The sequence below is a fragment of the Cariama cristata genome, unplaced genomic scaffold (assembly GCF_000690535.1).
Source record: "Cariama cristata isolate BGI_N322 unplaced genomic scaffold, ASM69053v1 scaffold3606, whole genome shotgun sequence".
Taxonomy (NCBI): Eukaryota; Metazoa; Chordata; class Aves; order Cariamiformes; family Cariamidae; genus Cariama; species Cariama cristata.
In genome coordinates, this window is record NW_009623666.1 from 1 (window position 1) to 26720 (window position 26720).

The 26720-nt window shown below is 39.7% G+C and overlaps 1 protein-coding gene across 1 annotated transcript; it reads left to right on the forward strand.

The window, feature by feature from the left end:
* Positions 1–742: 742 nt before the first annotated feature.
* On the forward strand, positions 743–26407 carry LOC104163730 (protein arginine N-methyltransferase 8-like; the record flags this gene model as incomplete). Its single annotated transcript, XM_009702832.1, has 8 exons — positions 743–992; positions 3556–3619; positions 7295–7437; positions 7829–7916; positions 11480–11595; positions 18351–18501; positions 23926–24047; positions 25893–26407. Coding segments are annotated over 8 exons (1018 nt in total), but the record flags the coding sequence as incomplete, so codon positions are not given.
* Positions 26408–26720: the final 313 nt, after the last annotated feature.

The following is a 26720-nucleotide window of genomic DNA, read 5'->3' on the forward strand; positions in this document are numbered from 1 at the left end:
TTGCCACAGCTCATGATTACTGACTTTTGTCCCATCACCGTGCACTTCAGAGAAGAGTTTGACTTAGTTTTTTTCTGCAAGCCCTTTTTAGATAGTTGAAGATAGCTATTGGATTGGGGGGATGTCTTCTACAAGCTGAACAGAGCCAGCCCCTTAGTTTTTCTTCTTTCTTCCTGTGCTCTGACCCCTAACCATTGTGGGATGGTAACAGTAGATCATGCAATGATGTTCATCTAAATGGGGAGATGTTGTAAGACCTGCAGAGATGAGATTGGCATGTCGCTGTTGGTGCTTGGGAGGAGTGAGTGAGGGAGAGAAAAAGACATTCAATTATCCCTTGAAACCTTGGTTCATCTCTTGCATTTAGTCAAACAAAGTTCAGGACACGCACTGCAGTAGGACTATCTGAATTCTGTGGCATTTTCAGACAAACAAGACAGCGTAGGTAAGAAGGAGTTAAACAGACACATAAAATGAAGGCACATGTCAGATATTAGCTGATTTGGATAAAAATGTGGTGATGAGGGCACAGCCCGGGGAAAAGGAAATCTGGGAATGCGGTGACTGTTTCAGAAAAAGACCCCAGTAAAAGTGGAGAGATTTGCAGCATTAGATTGAAGACTGAGAAGTAAAATGGAAGTAGAGATGAATATGCACACACAGAACATACAGCTGAAGAAACTCCAGGGTCCATACTGGGACCACTAATATTTAATATCTTCACTAATGACATAAATAGCAGGATTGAGTTCACCCTTAGCGAGTTTGCAGATGACACAAAGCTGAGTGGTGCAGTTGATATACTTGAGGGAAAGGATGCCATCCAGGGGGACCTTGACAGGCTTGAGAAGTGGACCACTGTGAACATCATGAAGTTCAACGAGGCCAAGTGCAAGGTCCTTCACTTGAATCAGGGCAGCCCCCAGTGTCAGTACAGTCTGGATCATAAATTGATTGAGAGCAGCCCTGCAGAGAAGGACTTGGGGATACTGGTAGATGGAAAATTGGATATGAGCCAGCAGTGTGTCCTTACAGCCCAGAAAGCCAACCGGATCCTGGGCTGCATCAAAAGCAGCACGACCAGCATGTTGAGGGAGGGCATTCTCCCCCTCTGCTCTGCTCTGATGAGAACCCCCCTGCAGAACTGCCTTCAGCTCTGGGGTCCTCAGCACAAGAAGGACACAGACCTGTTGGAGTGAGTCCAGAGGAGGCCACAAAGATGATCCGAGGGCTGGAGCACCTCTCCTATGGAGAGAGGCTGAGAGAGCTCAGCCTGGAGAAGAGAAGGCTCCGGGGAAACCTTAGAGCAGCCTTTCAATATATAAAAGGGGCTTATAAGAAAGGTGGAGAAAGATTCTTACCATGGCCTGTAGTGATAGGACAGGGGGCAATGGTTTTAAACTGAAAGAGGGTAGACTTAGATTGTATATAAGGAAGAATTTTTTTATGATAAGGGTGATGAGACCCTGGCACAGGTTGCCCAGGGAAGCTGTGGATGCCCCAGCCCTGGAAGTGTTCAAGGCCAGGTTGGATGGGGCTTTGAGCAACCTGGTCTGGTGGAAGGTGTCCCTGCCCATGGCAGGGGGGTTGGAACGAGATGGGCTTTGAAGATCCCTTCCAGCTGAAACCATTCTGTGGTTCTATGGTTGTATACTGAGGTACAGACATATTTTATTGGAACACACAGTTTTCGTAAAATCCAAATGCTTTGTAAAATCAGACAGATTTGAGCAGATCGCTGACTTGAAAGAGAACTGGGGAAAAAGCTGACAACACTGAATTTTTTTCTTATTTCTTCACCTACAGAATTAAGTATTTTCTTTTTCTGACATGTTTTTTAAAATAAAATTTTACCACAGTGTAGAGTCCAAGACAAAATAAAGACAAACAGCTTTAGCCACCCTAAATAAAGCAAGTTTATTTTCTGAAATATATATATTCCTTCCTGGAACATTTGAATGTTGTTTTTTTATTATTTTGCTTCTCTGAGAATGAAACTGATTTCTGGAAATTCATAGTCCTTCATGAAATGGAACTTTTTATTTCTTTGCGTCTTTTTCTTTAGAAAGGTTGGAAAGCCACCTCCAAACACCTACATACCCATGCTTTATTTAAAAATCATCCAAGACAGGCAGAAAGAATGGGCAATGGAATGGAAAATACCAGACAGATGTGAATACAGACAGGAAAACTGAGTATGTTATAATGGCTGTAAGTATAGACAAGGCATATCGTCTATACAGTTTACAGTGAGGGAAGAAGAAGCTGGATGGAGAGAAAGGACGGAGTTCTCCCCAAGAGATTTGTTCCTTGGACTCTCTGGACTGGCACTCTGGTGTTCCTTTCTACATGCCAGTTTTGGTTTATGTTCAGGCCATTGAGTCAGACATCTTAAGGAGCTGTTTACATCCACAGGCAAGCTAAGTAGAATTAATTCTCATGTTCCCATGGGGACAGAGATTGATATTATGACTGCTATTACATCTAGCTGTTTCATGGGCTATATAAAAAGAATAAGGGATTTGTGTGACCTTCCATCTGCTGTCCTGCCATCTGTGAATGCCATCACAGACGTCAAGCACAGTTTGACTTTTAGAGGTTAAATGGAATTCACTGGACATATGAAACACTTCACTAGAGATAATATAATTCTATTTGACATTCCCAATGGGAATTAGAGAGGATTATACAAAGTATTATTGGCAGTTCAATGTCAGATTTGGAAGACGTACATTATGAACTGATTAGGTGACTACCAGCAACTTTAGCCCTCGTGATTTTAAAAGGGCACAAAAACCAGAGGGATTCATGGAATGAAGTATTTCTCTAAAAGATATCAAAGGTCATTGCAAACATGGGCTTTTTTGCTAGAACACAGATTTTAACAAATTTAAGGGCAAATCTAAAACTAGAAGGTACTTTGTAGTTCCTTTCCTAGTAAAAGCACAGGTCATAGGAAAAGACATGCAAATCTGGATGTTTTTGTAAATACAATAATTTCAGTCATTTCTTATGTGTAAAATGTCTGTATTCTTTTTTGATAGCATGCATTGCCAAAGATGGTAAATTTTTACAGAGAAAAGGAATTGCTTCTTGACACAGACCAGTATTGGCATAGTTTAAATTTTAACATTATTCACAAAGTTTGACTGTATGTTGTTTTAAAATACATGAGGGAATTGGCACCATGCTAGTTCATTCCCTTCAGCAGATTTTTTTGGAGGAGAAGGCAATATGCTGAAGTAGCAGGAATAAACTAAATAATATGATTAATAAACTACGCAATTTTGCAGTTAGGACCTCTTTTTTCCACATTTCAACGATTTTTAAAACAATCTTTTCTATATGAGCCAGTTTAATGCAAACACAGACTGCAGTTTAAATATTAAGATACCATTGATCGTGATCCTGCCCACACAGGTTTGATTTACTCTTTGTCAATGGTTACGTGCTCTGTAGAGTCTTTGCTGCCTTCTGTAGATTTTGGTTTTATTCATATAGCTGAGATCTGTAACATTCTTCCTCTTGCTTTTCTTTTTTTCCTTTTTTTCCTAGATTGAATGCTCAAGTATATCTGACTACTCAGAAAAAATTATCAAGGCCAACCACTTGGACAACAGTAAGGCATATATAAAAATATTTTCTTCAGGAGAAAGAGAAGATAACTGTTTTGATTTTTCTGATTAATTTATATTGTGTGCTTTATATGTAAATGGTAGTTTTGCATAATTTATTTACGTAAATACAAAACTAAACAACTCATTCTAGGCACTACAACAGTTCCTCACAGGAGGAGTTACTTCTCCATTTACTTCTAGACTCACAGACGACAGAAGCAAAGAGGCCTCCTCAGTGGTCAGTTTGATGTAGCAAAGCAGACAGAAGGCCCTGTATTAGAGCCAAACTTCTCTAATTCTGCCATTTCAATTCCACCTTACCTCTTAAATAGAATTCACACACACACACACTTACGTTCAAATTGAAATAAGGTTCAAATCAAAAAGTATTCCATAGCAATACAGATTTTTCACTAAGAGTGTCTTCCGACTTCCGAGTTTGAAAAAAAAATTTTTTTTAAAAACCATGTTGAAACACACACACTCACACAAATGAAAATGTTCAATTCTCAGAATAACAGTATTATAGGAAACTTTTTTTTTTCCTTGAAAAGAAAACTCTTGAAATTTCCAGGGATGTGGAAAGACTTCAATTAAAAAAAAAATACTAAAAAACCCCCTAACCTACTGAAAACTCTTAACAAAAGATAATCTCCAACAAGCTCTATTTCGTGTCTTCAGTCCTCCTCCAAATCACCGCACACAAGATAATCTTTGTAACAACCAAAAAAATCAGGCTTTTTTTAGCTGAAGCTGTGCGACAGCTCTTGTGTCAAAGTGCTCTTTGTGGCGAGCTTGTCTTTGCTGCAGAGCCGTGCAGGTCACGGCAGGGTAGACTGTATCATTTGCCCCCACTTTTACCTATGTCTCTGCTGGTGCCGTGCTGGTACATGCACAGGAATAGAGTTCTGTTCTGGTTTGGGGCTGCTCTAATTTTTATTGCTGCCACTGGCAGCTCCTGACTAACACGGAGCTGTTTGGGAGGAGAATTTCTTGTAGAGTGTGCGTACTCAAGCGGCATGGTGTGAAAGGAACAGCAGTGATGTGGGATTAAGACCAAGCCAGTGTAGGCAACTTTTGGTTCAGAAGAAGAAGGAAGCAAAGGACCAGAAAATACTCTCCTCCACAGTAGGGATAAGGCACTAAAACAATGAGGTGTTGACCTCAGCTTGGTTATCCTGCACCTTTGGTGTAGAGCCCGTATATTCCCAGAATGGCCTTTCATCAAACAGCTACACAAACAGCATACCACAGATCAGTTCACGTTTGGATTTCCAGCAACAGGAATTGTGGGTGAAGGGACCACTGTCAGAATAAATAAGAAGGATCCAGTGTGCTCCAGAGGTTGCAGAAGGTATTTAGCTCTGCTTCTTCCTCCACAGTTTCTCCAAGGAGCAAGTCCTTGGAAAAAACTGCGGAGGAAGAAGCAGAGAACCCTTCCCTTTGGCAGGAGACCTGCCTGATCAGCAGTCTGTGCGACTGCAGATTGGTCTCCAATATAAACAAATTGCACAACTGAACTAACATTTACACTTTACACGCTTTACGCTGACCCACATTCACTTTTATTCTAATGCAACCAAGTACTGAGCCAAAGGATCTTGTTGCTCATGGAAATTTTTCTTTTTTTCCCCCTTAATAGTTTAGAGAAATGCAAAATCAGCAAAAGGGGCTGAACCAAGAGAAAACCCACTGTTTCCAGAACAGATACAATACAGCTGGGGACAGCACAATCTGTTCCCACACGATGCCTTATGAAGATGTTTCATCAAAGTGAAGGGGAGGTGGGAGGAACTTGTACTGCTGCTGCTGCTTACGCTGTGACTGTTCTAGGTATAAACAGAGGGCTTCAAAGTCTGCAGTGTGTCACCCTGGCAGCTGTCAACAGTGCTAAAATTCACTCCAAAAGAATTGTGGCAGTGAAAGTTCTCGGGAGAAAAGAGAACTAAAGAGACCTCGTGGCTGGAGCTTATAGACACGAAGAGTCTTCACTATAACACCAGATGAACTATTGAGCTATTAACTGTGAAAGGAAGGAGTTTAAAGAATGGGAAGGAGAAGAAAAAAAAACGATCAGGTTCCTTTTACCACCTGATACTTTCTATTACCAGCCTGAACCAGGGTGTTCACAACTTCTTAGCAGGGCAGTTTGGATTAAAACCTTGCTATGCCAATAAAGTGGTCACATCTGGTTAGAGTAATACTAGTACTGCATGTCTTTTGGAAAGACGAAACCTGATTTTCCCTGGGCTGAGTTCTAAAAATTACTCAACCCACACTTTTACACTTGAACAGCTAACCTAGTTATAGCCAAATGAAAGTACCTTCATCTTCCTCAAACTGAATGTCGACCACTTTCATCAGTAAAAATTGCCATTTATTAAGAGTAATACAGTAATCTGATCAATTAGTAATGGAAAGTAAAATATTCCCTGCTCACTTTATTCCTGAATTTCAAGTGCATCAGTTACCTTGTCAAGGAAGGGTGCAGAACTGTGAGACTTTACCCACTGCAACAAACAATATAAATAGCAGACAAACACAAGCTGAAAAGTATTTGTCTAAAGAATTTGGAATACATTTGTAAATATATATATAAAAAAAGCAAGAATAATTCGTGAATTGTGTAGTGATGTTAAAACAAAATTATTTGTTACAACTGAACTAAATACGGACCAGCATTTAATTTTCCTTTAAGCAAAATATCTGTTCTACTATTAACCAGTTCTGTCAATTGCTTGTTGATTTGCTTTTGCAGTGCATACCCAGTCTCCTGTAAGTAGTACACAGTTGTTGCCAGTAATTTAATGCGCTGTGTTGTAATAATGCCTCCGAGGATCTGGTATTCTACTACATTAAACTTCTAGCAATCTTTTTAATTTCCTTGAAACTAATTTGGTGGTAAAATACCTGACAGCAGTGTCTTGCAGCAGTCAGTTTAGATAACTGTGAAAAGTTATGCAAGTCTAAACCATATAGAAGGTTCAGAGTGAGAATGCCAGTATGTTATAAAAGATTCATTCATGAAGCAGAAAGGAATGAGAAACGATTTTTCATGAGAGAACCATGTTAGTACAAACTTGCTTGTTTGTGTACTGTCAGGTTAGATCTGACTTTCTCAGTTGAGTCAGCTCCCCAGAATTCATGGAAGAAATAAGCCTTAGTTTCCTCATTGTGAAGCCAGCATAATACGTTTGAAAAGCAGTTGAGAATTAGATCTTAGTTCCATAGATCTCTAATATCTCAGTGATGAGATCATTCATGTGTAACCCTACAGGGATGTTTGAGGGATTGTAGGTGGGTTCTTTGCATTACTTGGTCAATGATCTAGAAATCTTCCAAATTCCAAAGGGCATGTAAAATGAGATCATGCAGGTAACCAGGTAAGGCCTGTTTTTCTGTTGGTTTTGTATATATGGATTTTATTTGGTTTGGGTTTTGGTTGTGTTTTGCTTTGTTTTTTTCCTTTTATACTGATACTAAAACTTCTGTTTATTATACTTACTGCAAATAGTTTTAAAATAGTGTAAAATCCATTGAGTCGCATGGTGTCACTCCTTATCTACAGGCATTCAAGAAGAGAATCATATTGAAAAGGTCAGCCTGACATTCACCAGTAAGGAACTTAGTCAGGTGTTTTATTATGTGAAACATATTTCTTTGGATTCTTTTTTCAGTAATCACAATATTTAAAGGTAAAGTGGAAGAAGTTGAATTACCTGTGGATAAAGTAGACATCATCATCAGCGAGTGGATGGGTTACTGTCTGTTCTATGAGTCAATGTTAAACACGGTCATCTTCGCACGAGACAAGTGGCTGGTAGGTGCTCTGCATGTCATACTCCTTGCTGGAGCAATCGTCATTTATTTTCTGACTACAAGCCTTCCCTCTGCCTCCTGTCACCATAACAAGACACAGTTACATCTCCAAGTGCCATTTCTTAGGCTTTAATGAAAAGATTAACAAAGGGAATCTCAGTGAAAGAGCTTTGCTTTTGATTAACTGCTGGTGAAATTAGTATAGATGCTATCTAATGACATTGCTGCAGGCTGCAGGAGTTGCTGAGATTAAAGCTCATGTGACAATCTGAAGGAAAACAATAAAGGCATGCAAGGGGTGCTTGTCTGGTTTTTGTATGTGCAGTTCAAAATGTGATGTCTTTGTCAGGTGAATAGATTACGAGATCCATTTCCCCACAATTCATCAACAGAAACCTGGAGGGCTAATGTTTCCAGACCGAGCTGCTTTGTACGTGGTAGCAATTGAAGACAGACAGTACAAGGACTTCAAAATTCACTGTAAGTAAACACCCAGCAGTAACATTTGCCTATCGTTATTTCCCTGAAATATTTGATTTATAGTGACCTACTGTAATTGCTTCGCTGGCAGAGTTTTGCAAAAGCCAAGAAATCACGCTGACCAGGCCAGAATTCCAGTGTAAACACAAACACTGAGAAAACTCTAGTCTGGTGATAAATTCAGGAAACTTCCAGTAACGTGCACAAAGGAAGGATGCATGAATAAATTGATGTAGACCTTGCTTAGAATTATATTGATACCTCTACCTCTATTTTAAAATGTGGATTTTAGGAGATTTAGTTTTGTTGTTTTGATAAATACATCATCCTACATAACTGCCATTAAAATTGGTAACATACTTTTGCCATCCAGATGTTGGTGTGGGCTTTTAAAATAACAAGAATAGAAAAATTAAGAAGATTAAATGAATTGTAAATGTTAAGAAATAAGCCTAGAAAAGATGATACCTCACTAATAAGCTTGTTGAGAAGAAAAAAAAAAAAGCAGTGCTTTTTTAACTTTTTAAAACACTTTATGTAAGGATTTTTAAATGAAAAATAAGGATAAGAAATTTCCATTTTATTTTCATGTGAAAAAAATTTCTAAACTTTTTTGTTTTACTTCATAGATGCATAAAATTGACTTTTCCTTTACCTTTGAAAAGTGGGGGTTTTTTCCCTTGAAGTTTCATGGAATAACCGGTGCTGTTAGTGGCCTTTACAGGTCACCTGGTCCAGCCTCCTGCTTAAAGCAGACCAGATTTCACAATTAAAGCGGGTCACTCAGGGCCCTGCCCTGCAGTCAGGAGGTGGGGATTCCATAGCTTCTCTGGGCACTTGTTCAAATGCTGAAGCACCTCCGGAGGAAATGTGTTTCTGAATATCCAGTCAGAATTTTCCTTGCTGAAGCTTGCTTTCATTGTCCCTTGTCACCTGAAGGGAGTCTAACTTTTTCTTTGTTTCTGTAGCAGCAGATAGCAATTAGATCCCACCATTAGCCTTTGCTGTCCCAGGCTAAGCAAACTCAGTTTTCCTGGACATTCCTCATCTCTTAGCATGTGGTTCATTTTCATCACCACAAGGTCATACTCCTCGTTCACGTTCAACTTGTCATGCCCCAGGTCACCCAAGTTTGGATTTAGTTGGTCATAATAGTTGTGATGAAATGAGTAAGTTCTACATTATTTCACTCTTCTTTTTTTCTTTTTTGCCTTTTATTTATTTTTCAGAGCTGGTCAATTTCACGTAAAGGCATTCTCCATTGGAGGGGGGGGGATCACAAAATTCCTAAGCAGTTTTATTAATTAAGGATACATAGAAAAGCTTGGGTAGACTTAGTGGGTTCAGTCAGCCTTTAAATGAAAATGCCTAACTCCTCATTCCTTGCCTCTCGACTCCTCTCAGAAAAGAAAGAAAGTAAGTTTGGTGTTTCTGTTACCAAATTCAGTGCCAATACACAGAACTGCCAATGGGTCAAAACTGCCATTTTGGGTCAAAAGCAAGCCCAGTGCAGTGGGGCAGTGACAACAAGTCTGTGTAGGTGCCGGGGAGAATTGTAGCTACTCAAGCACAGCCTAGATTTTTCTCCTCGGTTATGTGATGACCTTGACAGCTAAATTCATTACAAAATTTACAGATTCAAAAGGATGTATGAGGCATCCATTCTGTAAAGGAATCAAAGCCATTTTGGCCTAAAAAAAATCCTTTATGCCTTCTTTCACCTTGCTTTTGAAGCCCTTCCTTTCTAGGCCTTGAGTCTTTTTCTTTTCTCACAGACGACAGACCTGTTTTCAAGTCATTTATTTTTTCACCGTTTAGAAAAAAAAAGTTTCAGATTCTTTCTCTTCTAAAGTGTTGTTTCCTTTAAGATGCTTTCTTTTCTAATTTCACCCTTTTTATACCTCTGTGTCGTCTTCAGTTATTTCCATCTCACTACCTATCTGTACCACCATCTTGTCTCTCTTTTCAGTTTATAAACCCTTGATGGTGTCTCCTTACATTTCAGTTTTTCGTCTTCCTTTTTTCCCTCTTAAGGTGTATAGAGTCTTGCCTTCATATGAGATGCAGGGCTGAGCATTTCAAAGGGCACTCAAGAACCATCATATTGATTAAGAATAATGCAATATGAGGTTTCTAAAAAAATCTGACTTCTGATTTCTCAGCCTTTATTAATGCCACAGAGTTCTACTATAGTCAATTACTCTGATTTCCTGCAAAGTGTAAAACATTTTATCTTCTAACTCTTGCAGCAGGTCTCTGTCTAATACAGACTGTGGCATGTATTTCAAAGGCATCCCATGTAGGCTGAAGTACATCCAGTGATGAAGACCCCAACAACTCTGTTAATAAATTGTTCCTTCAGGGTTTCCTAGTTAATCTTTTCTGAGCATAAAAATGTATGGCTTCTATAAATATAATCTGAAGTTCCCACATGCTCATGATGCCTGAAACGAAAGTTTTGATCGCCAGCTCCCCTGAAATATTGAGAAACTCAAAGCCTAATAAAGAGATAACATATCAAAGAACTGTTCGTGTCTGGGTTTGTTCCAGTTTAGAAATAGGCAGATTTTTTGCTCATACTACATTTTCAATCATAGCTCTCTGGGAACACCAGTAGCTCAAATGCTATGCTCTGAAAAAACAAACATGTTCACTATTGCTGTTTATCAGTTTACCTCGCTTGTGTGCAAACAATTTTTTTAAAAGTTCACAGTATTCAGTTTAGACTTTCAGATAGAGCACCGAAAAGACCTTGACTCATATGATTTGTAAGACTCAGATTTCACTTTTTTGGAGGTTTTTGGTTTCATTTTGTTAATCAATCTTAAAAGCAAAGCCAGTGTACTTCTCAGTCTTTCAATGTTTTCATTTTGTTCAAGGAAAAAAAAAAAAACAAAACCAAAACCTCAGCAAGATAAGAAGTATTTATCGGAACAATCAGAAGAACAGATCAAATATAGAAGATCAGCACGGCTTTTAAACCTTTTAGAACATGGACATTTTGCTTTTTTGTCATGATGTACAAGCAGATTAAAACTTGTGTGCCCCAAATGTTAAAACACGCCTGTAATTCTACTCCTGTCGGTAATTCACTTGCTGAAACTAAGACTACTTAAATAATTAAAAGAGCATGCAAACTACTGATTGAATAGCGATCTTTAAAAAAAAGGAACCATTAACCAAAATGGATAGGAAAGGATATAATAACCTTAGCAGCTATTCTGAAGTCTCAACCTGACATATTATATGATTTTGGGCAACACTCTCAAATGTCTAAAGCCATGAAAATCATCGACAAATCTCATATAACACAGTTTTGGGGACATCAAAAAACAAGGGCCACTTGTTCACAGATGTACGTTGAGGGGTTATTTTTGCCACAACGGCATTATCCGTAAAATAGCAGTGATGACATAGACAACTGGGGCAGGGAGCAAAGAGCTGAGGAGGACAGCTGCAAGTGAGGGGATGGTAGAAATTCTTTCAAATAAAAAATGCTTTGAGAAGCAAAATATATTTTTATTATTACTGCTAATCTTTGACACATCCATTTGCATTGACAGGGTGGGAGAATGTGTACGGCTTTGACATGACCTGTATTAGGGATGTTGCCATGAAGGAGCCTTTGGTGGACATAGTAGATCCAAAGCAAGTGGTGACCAATGCCTGTTTAATAAAGGTTTGGTAATTCCAAATATACCTAATTATGAATGTATACACCTAACTGTAGGATTCTTTGGAGACCTGCTGCTTATGTTTTACCACTGTCTTTGTATGCTTCTAACTAGCTGCAGGAGCCATCATCACAGAATGCTATCACACTAAGAAGGAAAATTGTGCAGTTTTAAATTAGTCACACATGCCCAATACTGTCACCTGAGCTAAGCATGAACATTGATACCTTGATCACCTATGGAATACCCAAAAGCAAGATGCTCCTTGTGAGTCTGTACTCATCTGGCTACTGCTAACTGTAACTGAAGACTTTTATGAATTATACAAGTGCAAATACCAGAGAAATAGAGACATGGTGTATTTAGATATGAATTTTAATTTCCCAGCCTCTTGTAAGTTGAGGTTGGAAATTACTGATGGAATGCTGCTGAGGAGAAGGGGTAAATAATTCTGTTTGCAGTAAAAAAGACTGAAGCATCAGTTCCTGAAGTGGTCAGCTCTGGTGAAATAACTCTAATGTACTCCAGAGCACAAGATCAGAATTGTAACCTAATTTATTTGTATAACTTCCTAATTCTTAACCTTATCCAGAATGTTACTGTGCTCTCCCAGCCCCAGTATCTGCAGTCAGAGGTTAGCTTGTACCCTGTTCTACGTGTAAGACAGAATGGTCACTACTCCCTGTTCACAAGCCCAGGTTGAGAACCCCCAGCCTGCAGGAACACATGAAAGCTGTAAAATTCTTTCCATGTGAAGGAATCCTCCTCATGTGGGACTGCTCTCAGGAATAAGGCTGTCCACATCAATAGCAGTGGTAGGATCAGTTCCGTAAGTCCAAGACTGTGCTCATTTATCCCAAAGACTCAGTTCTAATTCTTCCCTTTCACTTTTTGCCAGTAACAAACTCAGCGTTAAGTATTGCCATATGCAAAAAGGAAAGACATACCTTTAGTCTGCAGAACCTTTACTGAAAGTAGCAAAAAGGAACAGAAGTAGAAACTCTGTGTGAGTACATATGTGTGCACAGTCCATCTGCACTGAGGGGAACACAAGGTGGTGGTGTCTGAAAACAGCCTGAGCCAGAGCAATTTAAAATTGCAATACATACAAAATAAACAGCTATTCAGACTGCATAAAATATGTCTGGAGAGTGAGAGATCAGGTGGCAAAATGGATTGGCTTCTCTGGAATAAAAAGTTACACAAGCTGCATGCCCTTAAATGAAGTGCCAATCTAACGCTCTCTTTAGAAGGTCTTTGAAAGTCATTGGGTTAAAAAATTTTCAAACTTTTCCTATTCAGGTTTTATATTTAATTCTACATGGCCTGACATATTTTGTCCATACACTGAATGGTGCTTTACCGCGTAATGGCACCTTGGGAACAAAGCAGGTAATAACTACACAAGCAGAAACCACTCTCCGTTCCAGAATCTGTCCCTAATCTCACAAACTGATCAATAAAAAAAGAGAAAATTGTTAATGAAAGGCAGGAAGGAGGGAGGCTTTTGTTCAAGCTAGCAGCATGGAAGCAGGAAAAACTGGGGCTGCGTTTCTTTTTTTAACTTAATTTACTTGTGCACATGGTTTATTTATATAAAGTGCATTTATTTGACCCTGAAAATATTTGTGGATTCAGAGAATAATATTAGCCTAAGAAAACATTTGAGAATAAACAAAGCAATAATGTTTAATTATTCAAATGTTTTATTATAGCATTTGAAGATGGCACGGCTTATTCATACTAGATTCATGAAGGGATTTTTTTTAGGGCTGTATTCAACCCAAAGCCAGCTAACTTAGGCTGCCTACCAGATGAGTCTGGGTTCCCTGTACATTAGTCGGTGGATGGACTAGTCGCTAGGTGCATTCCTAACAGACCAGTCAGAGCCCTGTGCTTCTGCAGTGATTTCAATTCCCAATTTAGATGCTCTGAATTGTTCTACAAAGTCAGCAAAATAAGACATCAACCCCTGCATGCTATGTAACCGTGACACTTACCTAGAATGCTGGAGACTCCAGTCACATTTCCTCAGTTGTACTCTTCAGGAATTGGATGTAAACCCAGGTCTGGAACGCTTCGAGGAGCTCTAGCCACGAAGTCCCAGGTGCTGGAGGTGATGCATGCAGGCAATACAGCATCTTCTCTGTTGTGAAAGCAATTCCCCTTTGAATGATCTCTTAAGTATATCCCAGGGACATAGGAATTTTCCTGGCAAGTAGAAGTCCTCTGTTTAAATTCCAAACTAAATCAGCCAGGGAGGGTAGTGGGACCAAAGCATCTTCAAACCACCAGAGTCAATAACTGATCTCAGGAAAAGTGCACAAGTGTCCTGAGGGCCTGCAACTTTCAGTGGCATTGCCTGAAAAAAGAGAAAAGTTTGAAACAAACTCAGTAAAACAGTTGTTTTTTCTTTGCTGATCACCTTGCACATTAGAGAAATAAAAATGGGTTTGAATTGACCCAAAACTTTTTCTCCATGTTAATTTTGGTTTGGTGTCAGCACCAGAGGCTACGAAAACACTAAACCAATTGTTCACACAGCTGTAGAAGAACCTGCAATGAGAGAGTGGCAAAAACTCACAAAACCAAACAACAATGAAAAACATGCCACATCCAGTTTCTAATAAAAAATATTGTTGGATTTTCCTGAATATCCTCCCCTATCTGGCCACAGAGAAAGAACAAAAAAAAAAGATAAATAAGTCTACCTTTATGCTCCCATTTGTCTCAGACGTTCCAGGAACAGTTTAAAGCTCCTGCAGGTCACACACCACTTTAAGATTACACAGTTTAATGCTACTTGAGGCACAAACTGCCTTCCCTGCACAAAACAAATTATACAAAGTTCTTGTTTATCAGAGAACATAGCATAATAGCAGAAAACCATTGACCTGTATGCTCAAATATCCAGTTCTTTGAGAAATTTCCACTGGTTTGGAAATATCATGATTCACCTATATGAAGCCTTATTTCAAAGGACCTGCAGTATTTTCTGCAAAGTATAAAAATATAAAAATACAAAAATACTGTTGCTCAGAGAAGTCCGGGCCCACAGGTGATGCACTTGTCCGTGAGCTCCGATGAGTCCCATGTTCTTCTCCCATAGTAATATTGCCCCATGAGGTTTAGGACAAGGCATTCCTCATCAGACTTTTCTCTTGCTCCACTGCAATGTCATTGAACTCCCAAACCACATTTCTTCCTCCCAGCTTCTCCTGAGGTAAAGCAGGAGGCACCTATGCCACTCGTTTTCCATCTTTCTTCAAACACTGCTCTTTTTTTCCTCATTTTTCTTCTCTGTTCTGTCCTCCAAATTAAAATCTCCTTTCCTAAGTGCCTTTCCCTGTTCCTTTTTCCTTTCCAACAGTTCTCCCCACAGTCTTTCCTTTCAACATCCTCAGATTTACTCCCCCCCTCCAAAAAAAAACCAAACCCACCCAAACCCCAAACACCACCCTAGTAATTTTCAGCCATTTGCTTTTGTGCAAACAGGAAAAGATGGCAGAAGAGGGGCCCTGGCAGAGGCTGAAGCCTCTCTTATCTAGAAGCCATAGCTACATTTGCTTCCCTGTTACTTTGTCTCACAGAAAACGCACATGCTGCAATGTCCAGTCAAAACAATCTCAGATACTCCACTCTTCCTTTCACTGCTCCCCTGAAACACCCAGAATTTGATGTTGTTTCTTCTGTCCTCACATTAACAATATTAGTTCTCTGCACTCTTTAAAAAAAAAAAAAAGAAAAAAGAAAAATAATTTCCTTTTGGGAAAGTGAATGTGTTTTGGGGGCTGACTGTTGCATTCAGTGCTCCCCTCACATCTGTATTCATGTGTGCAACTGCCAATATGGGTCATTTTCTCGATGCTTGTCAGAAAAGAGGGTTTGTCCCTTTCTCCTTTCCCTAGCAATTTTACTTCTCAGCCTTCAGATCAATCCTGTTCCTCAAGCTGGCAATACTGCTTGTACCGACGCTGTCCCCGAGCTTCTACATCACTTCAGCACTGATGAGTGCTACCTCCACCATCGCATCCTATGCTGGGGTGACTGCTTCCCTCTTTGTCCAAACCAAGGCACCTGGTGCAATGGGAGATAGGAAGGGGGCAAAAACCCCAACCTAAAATCCAAAAACCAAACAAAAAACCCCACCAAAACCAGCCATTCACTGAGAATCGAATCTTTAACTTACCTCCATGCTCACACAATCCTAGTTGAGTAAGCTGACTGGCTGGAAGGGGATCAGCAAAGAGGTGCAGTGGCACTCCAGAAGCAACCTTAATTGCAGTTTGCATAGGGCAATGGGTCAGGCAGCACGTCGGCATTTTTCCCATCGACAAACCTGATTCAGGGCTGTTTCTCTCATTAGTTAGGTTGCCTTCAGCTAAGGTGGTACCATTCAATCAAGGAACATAGCAGCTGGCAACACCACATCTCAACCTCCCTGCCATCATCCCAGTGATGCTAAATGATCCTGTATATATCATTTGCTCAGTCCTAAAGCCATTCTTTATACAGTGAGTGTGAAAAATGAGACCTCTCTCTGCAACAGGGACATGTAGCATGGGGTGTCTTACAGTCTTTCATGCAGTGTCCGCCACCCTCTGGATCTCCTTATTTAGCTGGTAATTCTGACACTTTTATTGCTGCTCAGCTTAACACATTTTATTTTTTTAGTGTAATTAAGAGCTGTATTTTGATCAGATCCCTGCTTAACTATGCCCATTTTGTTGCTGCTGGTTTTGAAATCTGAATGAAATCTGGTAAATTATGATTTTTCCACTTATTTTATGCAAAGACAGCATTTGTCCCCTGTGCTGTTAGCTGTAGTTAACATTCAATGAGTAGTGACATTTAATATAAGAATATAAAGTAGCCGGAGTACAATTCAAAGACATCACCAAAACAGGATCAGGCCAGTTTCAAAACTATGTTGATTAATTGAAAACCCCACATTTGTCTCACATCTTGCATAATAAAAAGAGCATGTTTCTGTCCTTAAAAAAATAACAGCAAAAGCTGCCACCATTTTATCCAGTACATCTGTTCAATATTTCTGAGACTTTTCCACTAACTTCTCTAATAAAAATATTTCCTACTGCTTTTGATTCCACTTTACCCTGCAGAGCCAACACTGCTGAGAGGGAGCTAGACCCCTTTTATGCGCCTTATCATCGGACTTAATTCACAGTTTCCCCACAGCGATACCACTTTCTTCACAGCAAGGATCGTTAGGCATTGGCACAGGCTGCCCAGGGAGGTGGTGGAGTCACCATCCCTGGAGGTGTTTAAGAAAAGACTGGACGTGGCACTTAGCGCCATGGTCTAGCTGACATGGTGGTATTGGGGCAAAGGTTGGACTCCATGATCCCAGAGGTCTCTTCCAACCAAATTGATTCTGTGATTCTGTAATCAGACAGGCCAAAACTATAGCTTGCTTAAATCATCTCGCTGTAACTTTTCTAAGTCTCAGAAACACATGCTATGTGGGCCATGCAAAGACCTCAGTAACTGAAATACAGCTGCATCTTTTGATGTCTATTTTTGCAGCCTTCTCTTATAGAATGCAATTGCTAAAAGAGCCCTCTATTATGTCCTAAAAGAGCCCTCTAATAGACATTCCAGACTCTGCTCTGCATTTTTGCAGTGTGAGGCTGAAGTAACGTTGGTTAGGTCAGTGATATGATTCCTGGCTTATGTTGGTAGAGTAGAGGAAAATTGTATTTCTGCCAACAAAGCTTCTACCCCTCTGTATGCAGGAGCAGTTTTGTTGCGAATACTGACTTTCCAAATAATAGAGAGAAAAATATTTTGGGGGTATCTGGCTCTTGCCAAATATGCCCCGACAAGGACAATAAGGACAGTGAAGCCAGAAACACTTAGGAGGATATCAGAAAGTGCACTGATAGGAAACACCTCCCATAGCATTAGAATACAATGAATAGTATTTCACACTTAGTATCCTCCCTATCGTGACTACGAGTTTTGGAAAGAACCCAGATAAAAGCAATACCTAGCTGGGAAAATCAGATCCTTCCAAAAAAACCTCAGTTTAAGCCTTGAACAGTGAGATTTAAATATGAATGGAACTAAGCAGTCTTGGGAGACTACATCATTGTTCCCAAGTACTGCAATGAAGCCTTGGTACGATTTACATTATTTGCTTCTGTCTAGTTCAAGAGTAAGATCCCTGTGCTTACTATTTGGAATTGGTTATCTAACAGAGGACTAGAAAGCATTATCAGCAAAAAGCAGATCCCTGTCATGCCTCAAATGTTTTGACTGCTTGCCACAGTCCAAGCGCATTCCCTTCCAGAGATGCTCAAACAAATCAGAAGTTTATTTTTATTAAAAATGCAACTCTACCATCTTTCCTCATGCTGAGAGTCCCTGATGACGAAAGGTCTTCGAACTGGGACCGAGATCTCCATTTCAACATCCATTGTGCCTATATTTGTCGAAGCACATTTTGCCTCAATTTCCTCCAGCTCCCACAGCCCCTCCCTGCCATTCCCAAGGACAGACACTCTTCTGCGAGTGGTCTCGCTCATCACACGCCCTCAGCGTAGGCAGATAACTGGAGCATTTGCTGATGATTTGATGTATTCCAATGTACCATTGATTTCTTACAGTGTTAAAGGCCTGCCAGTTGGCTTTGTTGCTGATCATGAAATAAAATGCTTAAGTGCATCACTTAACACTTACCTTAGAGTCACAGACACCTACGTATAAATAAATGTCTCTTTCTTTCTCCTCAAAACAGGAAGTAGATATTTATACAGTAAAGACCGAAGAATTGGCATTTACTTCTGCATTCTGCCTCCAAATTCAGCGTAATGATTACATTCATGCCTTGGTCACCTATTTTAATATCGAATTTACCAAGTGTCATAAGAAGATGGGATTTTCTACAGGTAATCTGTATTGCCTTTTAATTTCTTTTACTATCAGTGTACCAGTGCTATTGATCAGATGGTACAGGAAGGTTTACTGTACCACCAGGTTTGAATGACAGTGATAAAAATTATTGTCACTTTGGGGGAGGTGGGCAGGATGGGGAAGGGACAACTGCTTGTAGAAATTCTGCAAAAACAGAGACAGGATTTCACAATGGCTACCGAGCTTAGAGTTCAGTGGGAATTACGACCTAGGAGTTTATGCCCATCATCAGTTATACCTAAATCCTGTGTCAAGTTTCTTGGATTAGACAGAGAATTGTCAGCGCAGTGAAAGACAGCAGCTCTGCATCCTAGTTTTCCCCAAATCCGAAACTCAATAAAAGCTCTTGCTTGTCTCCGAGTCCAGAACAAAACCATCATTTTTTTCCAAGCTATAACCATACACATGCTGCTTACGTAAATCAGCTGTAACAACCCAAATGTGAAACCCTAACTTACCTTGGTGAGCGGATATTTAAAGGAATAACTCCATTCCTGTAAGGCATTGTTTACCAGAGTGAATAAACCAGCCAGTGTTGCAAGAAATGTAAAAACCTCATGACTGCTTTAATGACAACAAATTACAGTTGGTGCTGGTTGCAGTTAACACCATTACACAACTCAAACAGGTGTAAATGGGACCTGAGGTAAGTTAAATATGATTAGAAATCCTTTTTCCTCCTGTCACAGGAGCTCTCAACCCTTTACGTGAGATTCAAAGCTCAAAGTCCTTTGTCAAAATACTTATTTCTATTTGACTACGAGAAGTATCACCATACAGATGATATTATTTGGTACCTCGTATTATTACGCTTTTCAGTAACCATGTCACCCTGGTCATTCTATAAATGTGTTATACATTTTCCACACCATGCTAGGCATCGGTATGTGCTCGGAAACAAAGTGTAGCTAGGGAGATATCTGTGAGGCACTGCAGAGGTATCCTGAAGTGCTAATATTTCTGAGTTTGTGCTGAGCAAAATTATCTAAGGTGGAAAACACTTTAGGTTTTAAGCATTTGTTTTTTCCACAGAAGGCTGATTTTTTTTTAGCAGAAGGCAGCCCATTAATTTTTTCTAAAAAGTAATATAGTCAAACCTCCAGTTTTCTGTGAGAAATAGCTTTGAATGAAGGGTGTAGTTACTGTGTTGTGATGTTAACTGAAACCAACCTTAGTAAAGGAGGTCTACTTATATTGCCAGAACTGCATGAAAGGTCTTTTGTATCATTGAGAATGTGGCTTCATCTGCAAAGGAATAATGGAATATGTTTCTGGTTTATGTGTGCATATGAAGATGCATGTTTTAAGAAACATCTGTTGAATAGATTAGGGTATTTGATTAATGTTTTCCAGTGAAATGTGTCCCATCAGCAAATCTGGCCCTCAAACCCAACCATTCTTTGCTTGACTTTTAGACATCCCAGTGAATAGTCATCAAAAGCGGCAAGGAAAAGGACCCGTTACGTTATTGCAAGAGTTGCCGGTCTGCAGAATAGGCATAGACTTGTGCCAGTATCAGGATAGCAAAAGGAGGCTCAGATAAGGACTTTCTTGATTCTTCTTGCCTCTTGGATGTATGGAACAAAGAGGGCTCACTCAGGCACTTAGACAGAAAATGTTCTGCAAGAAACTCCACAGGTGGGCTTAGCTTCCCTTAGCACATAGGAGGTGAGAACTTGAGGAAGGAGAGAGGTTAAGTAGTATTAGGGAGAAGAGGCTACATTTGGACAAAAGCCTAGGGCAGGTATCAAGTTTGGCATAGTGTTTTTCTTGCAGAGAGGTTTTTGCAGACCCACTTCAACTTGCAAACGTATGTACAAGGTATTTTGCGCCTACCTGTCATAAAAAAGAGGGGAAAGGGGTCACAGTCTCCAGTATTTCTGAACCTCTATCAAGAACAGGGTTCATCAGCACTGCCTGAAGGCGTAGCTTCTCTAAACTATCTGTATCTTGCACAGGTTGCTACCTCAGAGGTTCTGAAGGCTTAGTCGTACACTCCCATTCGAGGATCCTTTCAGGTTTGGTGACTTGCCCTTTCTCATCATTCTTTCTGCAACTAGATCTCTTAACTGCTGGTGGTCCAGCCTCCTCGGAGACTTGCTTGGAGAGGCTTCCTCCGTCTTCAAATTCTGTCTCCTGTCACTTGGCAAATGTTACATTTCTCCTATTGAATGCTTTTCTTTGCTTTACTGACAATTCTCTGAACATCTTACTTCAGTAACTAATCTGTCCAGCAGGCTGTATGGCCCACCAAATAAAAAAGGTTGGATGTCATTGCATGGAAATGAGGAAGAGCTGCTAACCAGATACCCATGCAAAGGCAAATTCTTAAGATTTTCAAGTCCACGCTCAAGTTGTTTACGTGTTTTTGACAAGGGCTTCTAAAACCAAAGTTCACTCTGGCCACCTTTGATGCAAATGAGGCTACAGCCATATCACCCCTTATAGCAGATCTAGGGACCTTTCTGAAGCCTGGGGGAACCAACTGGTTGTGACTCCTTTGCACAGTACTCGGCCCAGGGTTCCCTCTGGGTCCCATGTGGTGCCCCTCCAATTGCAGTAGGAAGACAAGTACTATTTATGTGGAGAGGTTAATTGTTATTCAAAGTATCTAAAATAATGGGAGAGGTGCCTTGCAGCCATTGCAGAAGAGTTTTTTTATACCATGAAACTGACAGTACGTGAGTTGTGCCTCGAGGCATGCCGTCAGGACTACAGAACTGTAAACAAGTCCGTAGGACCAGACAGAAGGTCTGCTGGTCAATGACATTGTAAGGCTACCCTCCAGCATCTTTAAAAGGTCATGGTGATGGGGGAAGGTTCTTGATGATTAGAAAAAGGCAGCTATCACACCCATCTTCAAGAACTGCAGTAAGCAGGACCCGTGGACCTACCGGCCAGTCAACCTCACCTCAGTTCCCGGGAAGATCACAACACAAATCCACCTGGAAGCTATTTCCAGCTGTATGAAGGACAAGAACAGGATTGAGAACAGCTAGCATGGATTTACCAAAGCCAATTATACCTGACAAACCTGCTTGCCTTCTAGGTGACTAGCTGTATGGATGAGGGAAGATCAGCGGCCCTTGTATATCTTGACTTTAGCAAGGCCTTCTATACAACCTTGCACAGCATCCTTACAACTATATTGGTGAGATAGAGATTGATAAGCGAACAGTAACATGGGTGAAAAATTGGCTCAAAATGTGTCAATCAGAAAAGTCAAACCAGAGGCCAGTCATTAGTAGCATCCCACAGGTGACCAAGAGCGAGGTCAATATTGTTCCACATCTTTATTAACAACTTGGATGATGGAATAGAGTGCACCCTCGGCAAATCGGTTGATGATCCCAAATTGGGAGGAGCATAGGCTGGAGAGAAAGGGCTGCTATTTAGAGAGCCCTACACAGGTTCAAAATGGGCTGATGAGAACTCTACAAAGTTCAGCAAAGTCCTGCAGCTGGGACCAAACAACTCCATGCTATTGCTTGGGCCAACTGGATAGATAGCTTTGTTGGAAAAGGGTTGGATTCTGGTGAGCAACAAACTGAACATGAGTCAGAAGCATGCCTCTGCAGCAAATCTGGTCAATCATCCTGACCTGTATTAGCATGAGGGTAGACAGGAGGTTGAGGGAAATGGTTCTCTGCCTCTATTCAGCACATCATGGTAAGGTAGGTGTGGAACAAGTTACTCCATAAAAAGGTCATTCGGCATTCTGTAACTGGAGGAATAGATACCACTGTCTAGAAGACTGGTCTGGATTCTCAGCTAATGTCTGTTGGCAAAGCTCTACTGAATTCAGTAAAATATCCAAGTTTGTAGGACATGAAGAAGTGCCACTTCATTGATATGTCCCTTTTTTAATTATGAAGAAAATAAGTGTGTGAGTTGGAGTGCACTTGAAGACCTGTGCCTACATTCCACACACACCCTCTGTTCATGGAGCACAAGTTTCCAGATATGCCAGGCTCTTCTAAGGAAGATAGCTCTGCATAAGGGCATGTGCACATGTACACATGTACACATGTGTGTACAAGATAGCAGTTATGATTCAAAATATGAGTTCAGTTTAGTTTTGGTCTAACATGTTTTCAGTTAGAAATTTTACAGAGGCATGCCCAAATGGAAAACAGATTCTGCATCTGAACTCCTGCAGGAAGATCTCTCCATTTAGCAAAATTGAGATTGGCAGTCACTAAAACTAGACACATAGCCAGAAATTATCTGGCAAAATACTTTTCCTTTGGAAGATACCAGTTTGCCAGCACAGTTTCTGACAAAAGTTTGTTTATATCAGTCTTCTGATTCTAGAATTTTGGAAAAAAAGAACTTTTAAAAATTCCTGTCCTGACAGTTTTTTAAAAAAGCTTTCTCCAGTCACCAATAATTTCTAAAACCGAGTATTTTTTTTAAACATTGATGCTGAAATGAAAAGAGATAATTGTTTTATTAAACAGTGTTAAGATATTATTAGCATGATTCAATACAGTGGGCCCATGTCTGCATCAGAAAAGTGATTGGGGAAACAAATGCATGAAAAATAGATTTATCCGAGGCTTTTTTGCCAGGTCAGAAAGTCTCTAAATTTGTACAGCTATTCTTAGATTCCCAGATGCTCTTCACTGGAAGAATGCCAGGAACAAGAAGTAACCAATGCAAGTTCATTAGGCACTGCTCAAAGATCTGAATTTAAATCAGAAAAAAACAAAACAAAACAAAAAAAAAAAACAAACAAACCCAAAAAACCCAACAAATAAGTAAAATAAAACCCTGAAATAGCAGAAGGTCATCAAAGTGATTCTGCTAAGCGAGACTAGAAATTAATTTAGACCAGTATCTATCTCTGGCAAATTGCCCATAGCATCTGCCTTTGGAAAGTCCAAAACCAGGTCAAGGTAGAGGTGCCCCTTCCCCAGCTGTATCCTCCTGGAAACTATAAAAATCTGCTGTTCCAGGATCATGAGTCAAACGTTTCACCTGTGTCATTGTGATTAATAGTTTTTGATGAACCTTTCTTTCTTGGGTTTGTATAATTGTTTTTTCCACTAATTTAGACTTCTGACTTTCAAAGCACTTAGTGGTAAAGATTTCCTCAATTTGAATGTGTGTGGGTTGAAAGGAAAACATCAAGAAAGTGCCTGTCATGCCCAGTAACCCGCTTTGTGGAATCCTTCTTGCTGGCTGTGATTCACATCTGACATAGTCCAGTAAAAATCAGAAGACAACCCACTGACAGTCAATAGAATTGTGTTGTTGCAAAGCATGTTTGCTAATATAGTATGTAAGGTAAAGCATTCTGTGAGAAGAAAGGCTTTCTTCAATTGCTCCCAAGTCGTAATTTGATTTGTAAGACAAAGGTGAAATTTCTATAAATAATACCGATATATATTTTTTAGCACCTGATGCTCCCTATACTCACTGGAAGCAAACTGTCTTCTACTTAGAGGACTATTTAACTGTGAGACGAGGAGAAGAAATCTATGGGACTATATCCATGAAACCAAATGCAAAAAATGTGGTGAGTCAGCATCACGGATTCTAATTACAACTGTATCAATCACAAACTATAATCAACAGTAAATAAAATGCATATAAGTAAAACAATGAGCATGCTAAAAGCTCTAAATTCATGTTTATTAGACTAGAGCTCTTGCTGTAGTCACGGCTTCACCAAAGCTGGTGACAGCAATGAAAATGCAGTGCTAATGTTACAGAAGCTAGCCTGGAAACAAGCTAGCATGGGAAGGAAGAAATTATTCAAGTCCATCATCAGGTCAGCTGCCCTCTGCAATCAGCTTGGCTCCCATTTTGTGACCCAAATAGGCAAGGGTCTCTTCATACTGTCACTAAAATCAGTGGTGAGATCCCTTCTGCCAACACAGGACGATCAAGAGTAAGTACTTCAGTTCCACATCTATAGCCAGATTTCCCACTCAGTGCCCAAGAACTCTCCTTTAAGAAATCAGGTAACAGATTTCAGCTGAATGTCTGTATGAACGCACTGATCAAATGTACTTGAACTCACTAATCAAGTGATAGAGTTGTTTAAAAATTGTGGCTTTCCACAGAAAGTACAGATGTTTTATTTAAGATTAAAGCTAAAGCATGATGGATTTGACACTATCATAACTGGTGAAAACTTCCTCAATTTCTCTGCTATGGGCTGAATCCCTCCCCAAGTCTGTCAGTTACTCAGTGCTTCTTTTTAACTTGTAAGGAGACTGTGAGACGTAGTGGGATGGACAACCCATGCTTGTGTAGAAGAGCAAGACACAAGAAGTATGGCTTCTGGGAGAAACAGTGGCACTATTGTCTGCCAAAAACCTTGAGCGGAATCTCTTTGTTTTCTATTACAACGTACAGTCGTTAAAATAACCTGGTTATAATCTGTCCATGCAGTTGTTGTAATTGTTGAAATAGTGCATTTGTTGACTGCAGCAAATCTTAACATTTCGTTCCCTTCCTTTTTTGCATTACTTTCCCTTTTTTGTAGCAAATACAGATTGGATATGGTTTTCAAAGCAGCGTTGATACAAGGGAAGAAATAAAGACAAAATAAACTTGGCATTAAAACAAACACATTCACTCCTGAAGCTACTGCTTGCTGTGAAAGTAGAGGAAAATAGTCTCTTTCCCACCTTTATGTTGTTCTTAGGGGACTGGAACATTTTCTTTTGGGTTGAATGTGTCCATTTTCTTTTGAGGGAAAAATGAAGAAAATATTTCAAATTTGTTTGCACAGCAGTAAGCACCTGAATGCAGATTTAGGTGCTAAAATTAATGTGTTCTTGATAGTTCTCATAAGACAGAGAAGCCACCCAAAAGGATTTGTTAGCGCTTTGCTCTTCTGAAACATGAAGCCTTTCAAAAGCTTGTAGAGAGACAGCTTCGTTTCGTAGGGCTATGTAGTGCCTCTTCCCGAAAAACATGTCATTATAAGATAAAGAATGATCGAGGGCTTTTCTACAATAAGTTTACTAGATCTATTGGGGAATAACTCCTAGTCTGAAAGCCCTTTACCCTAGATTAAGAGCATCTCAACAGGGGATACCCTTAAAAAATTATTATAGAATATGTATGATAGCACAGCATTTGAGAAGTTTCCGAGTTGTAACCGGGACAGTACAGGAGCCTGAAGAAGAATACACAAATATGCCCTAGACAGGGACTGTGTGGTGAATGCTATTACACATCCTTTATCCTGCTTTTTCAGTGTTAGCAATGTTTAAAACAAAAAAAGAAGTTAGAAACCACAATAGGTATCTCTTGAATCTGCAGGTCTTTTCAACTCCAGCAATGATAACTGAATTCATACACTAAACTTACAGTCTTACTTACACGTTGCATTTAAATCTTTTTACAGCGTGACCTGGATTTCACAGTAGACTTGGATTTTAAAGGACAGCTATGTGAAATGTCAGTATCTAATGACTACAAAATGCGCTAGCAAGAAACCTTGTAGAGAGATGAAAAGAAGAATTTTATCAAGTCCTGAACTGCTGAACTTCAAGCTAGGAACAACTGTTCACAAGATTATTAAATACTAGAATGTTTACTCTGATGGGGAGTGATAACCTGATCCTTCGTGCAGACAGTACAGGGGGCTGGGATCCCACTGTGAATGTACAGTATACAGAACTGTAGCTTTTGTCAAACATATAGAAAAAATAAGCAACAGTCTTGAGTGTTCTGGTTAACTTTAGGATGGCAGAAGATGCATCTACAAATTGTACTACTTACTGTGAATTTCTGGTTCTTCCAAGCTTTGCATGTTAAAGATGATTAGGGCAGTTTTCTCACTATGAAAGACCACTACAGCACATTACTGTGATAGTATTACTGGACTTATATTCAATATAAATGAATATATATATTGTACATGAGGAAAAAAATGTCATTTCGTAATAGGAATTTGTTTTGTGATTATTTAATTCTCATTATGCAGTTATGGAAAGATAATGATGTTACCTCTGGCACTACTCTAGGCAGTGATATATTCCGTTAACTGTCCAAAGTTATAGCTTTGGTAAATATTCCATGCAAAGTGTAGATAAGAGCTGGGCATTTACAGAAAGTTCAACAACCATCTTTTTGAATGTCCTCTGGAAAACGTGGGCCATTAGTTTTAAAATTCACCTTCACAACTGGATGTCCATCAGAGCTTTAAAAAACATTAATTTTTTTATCCTTG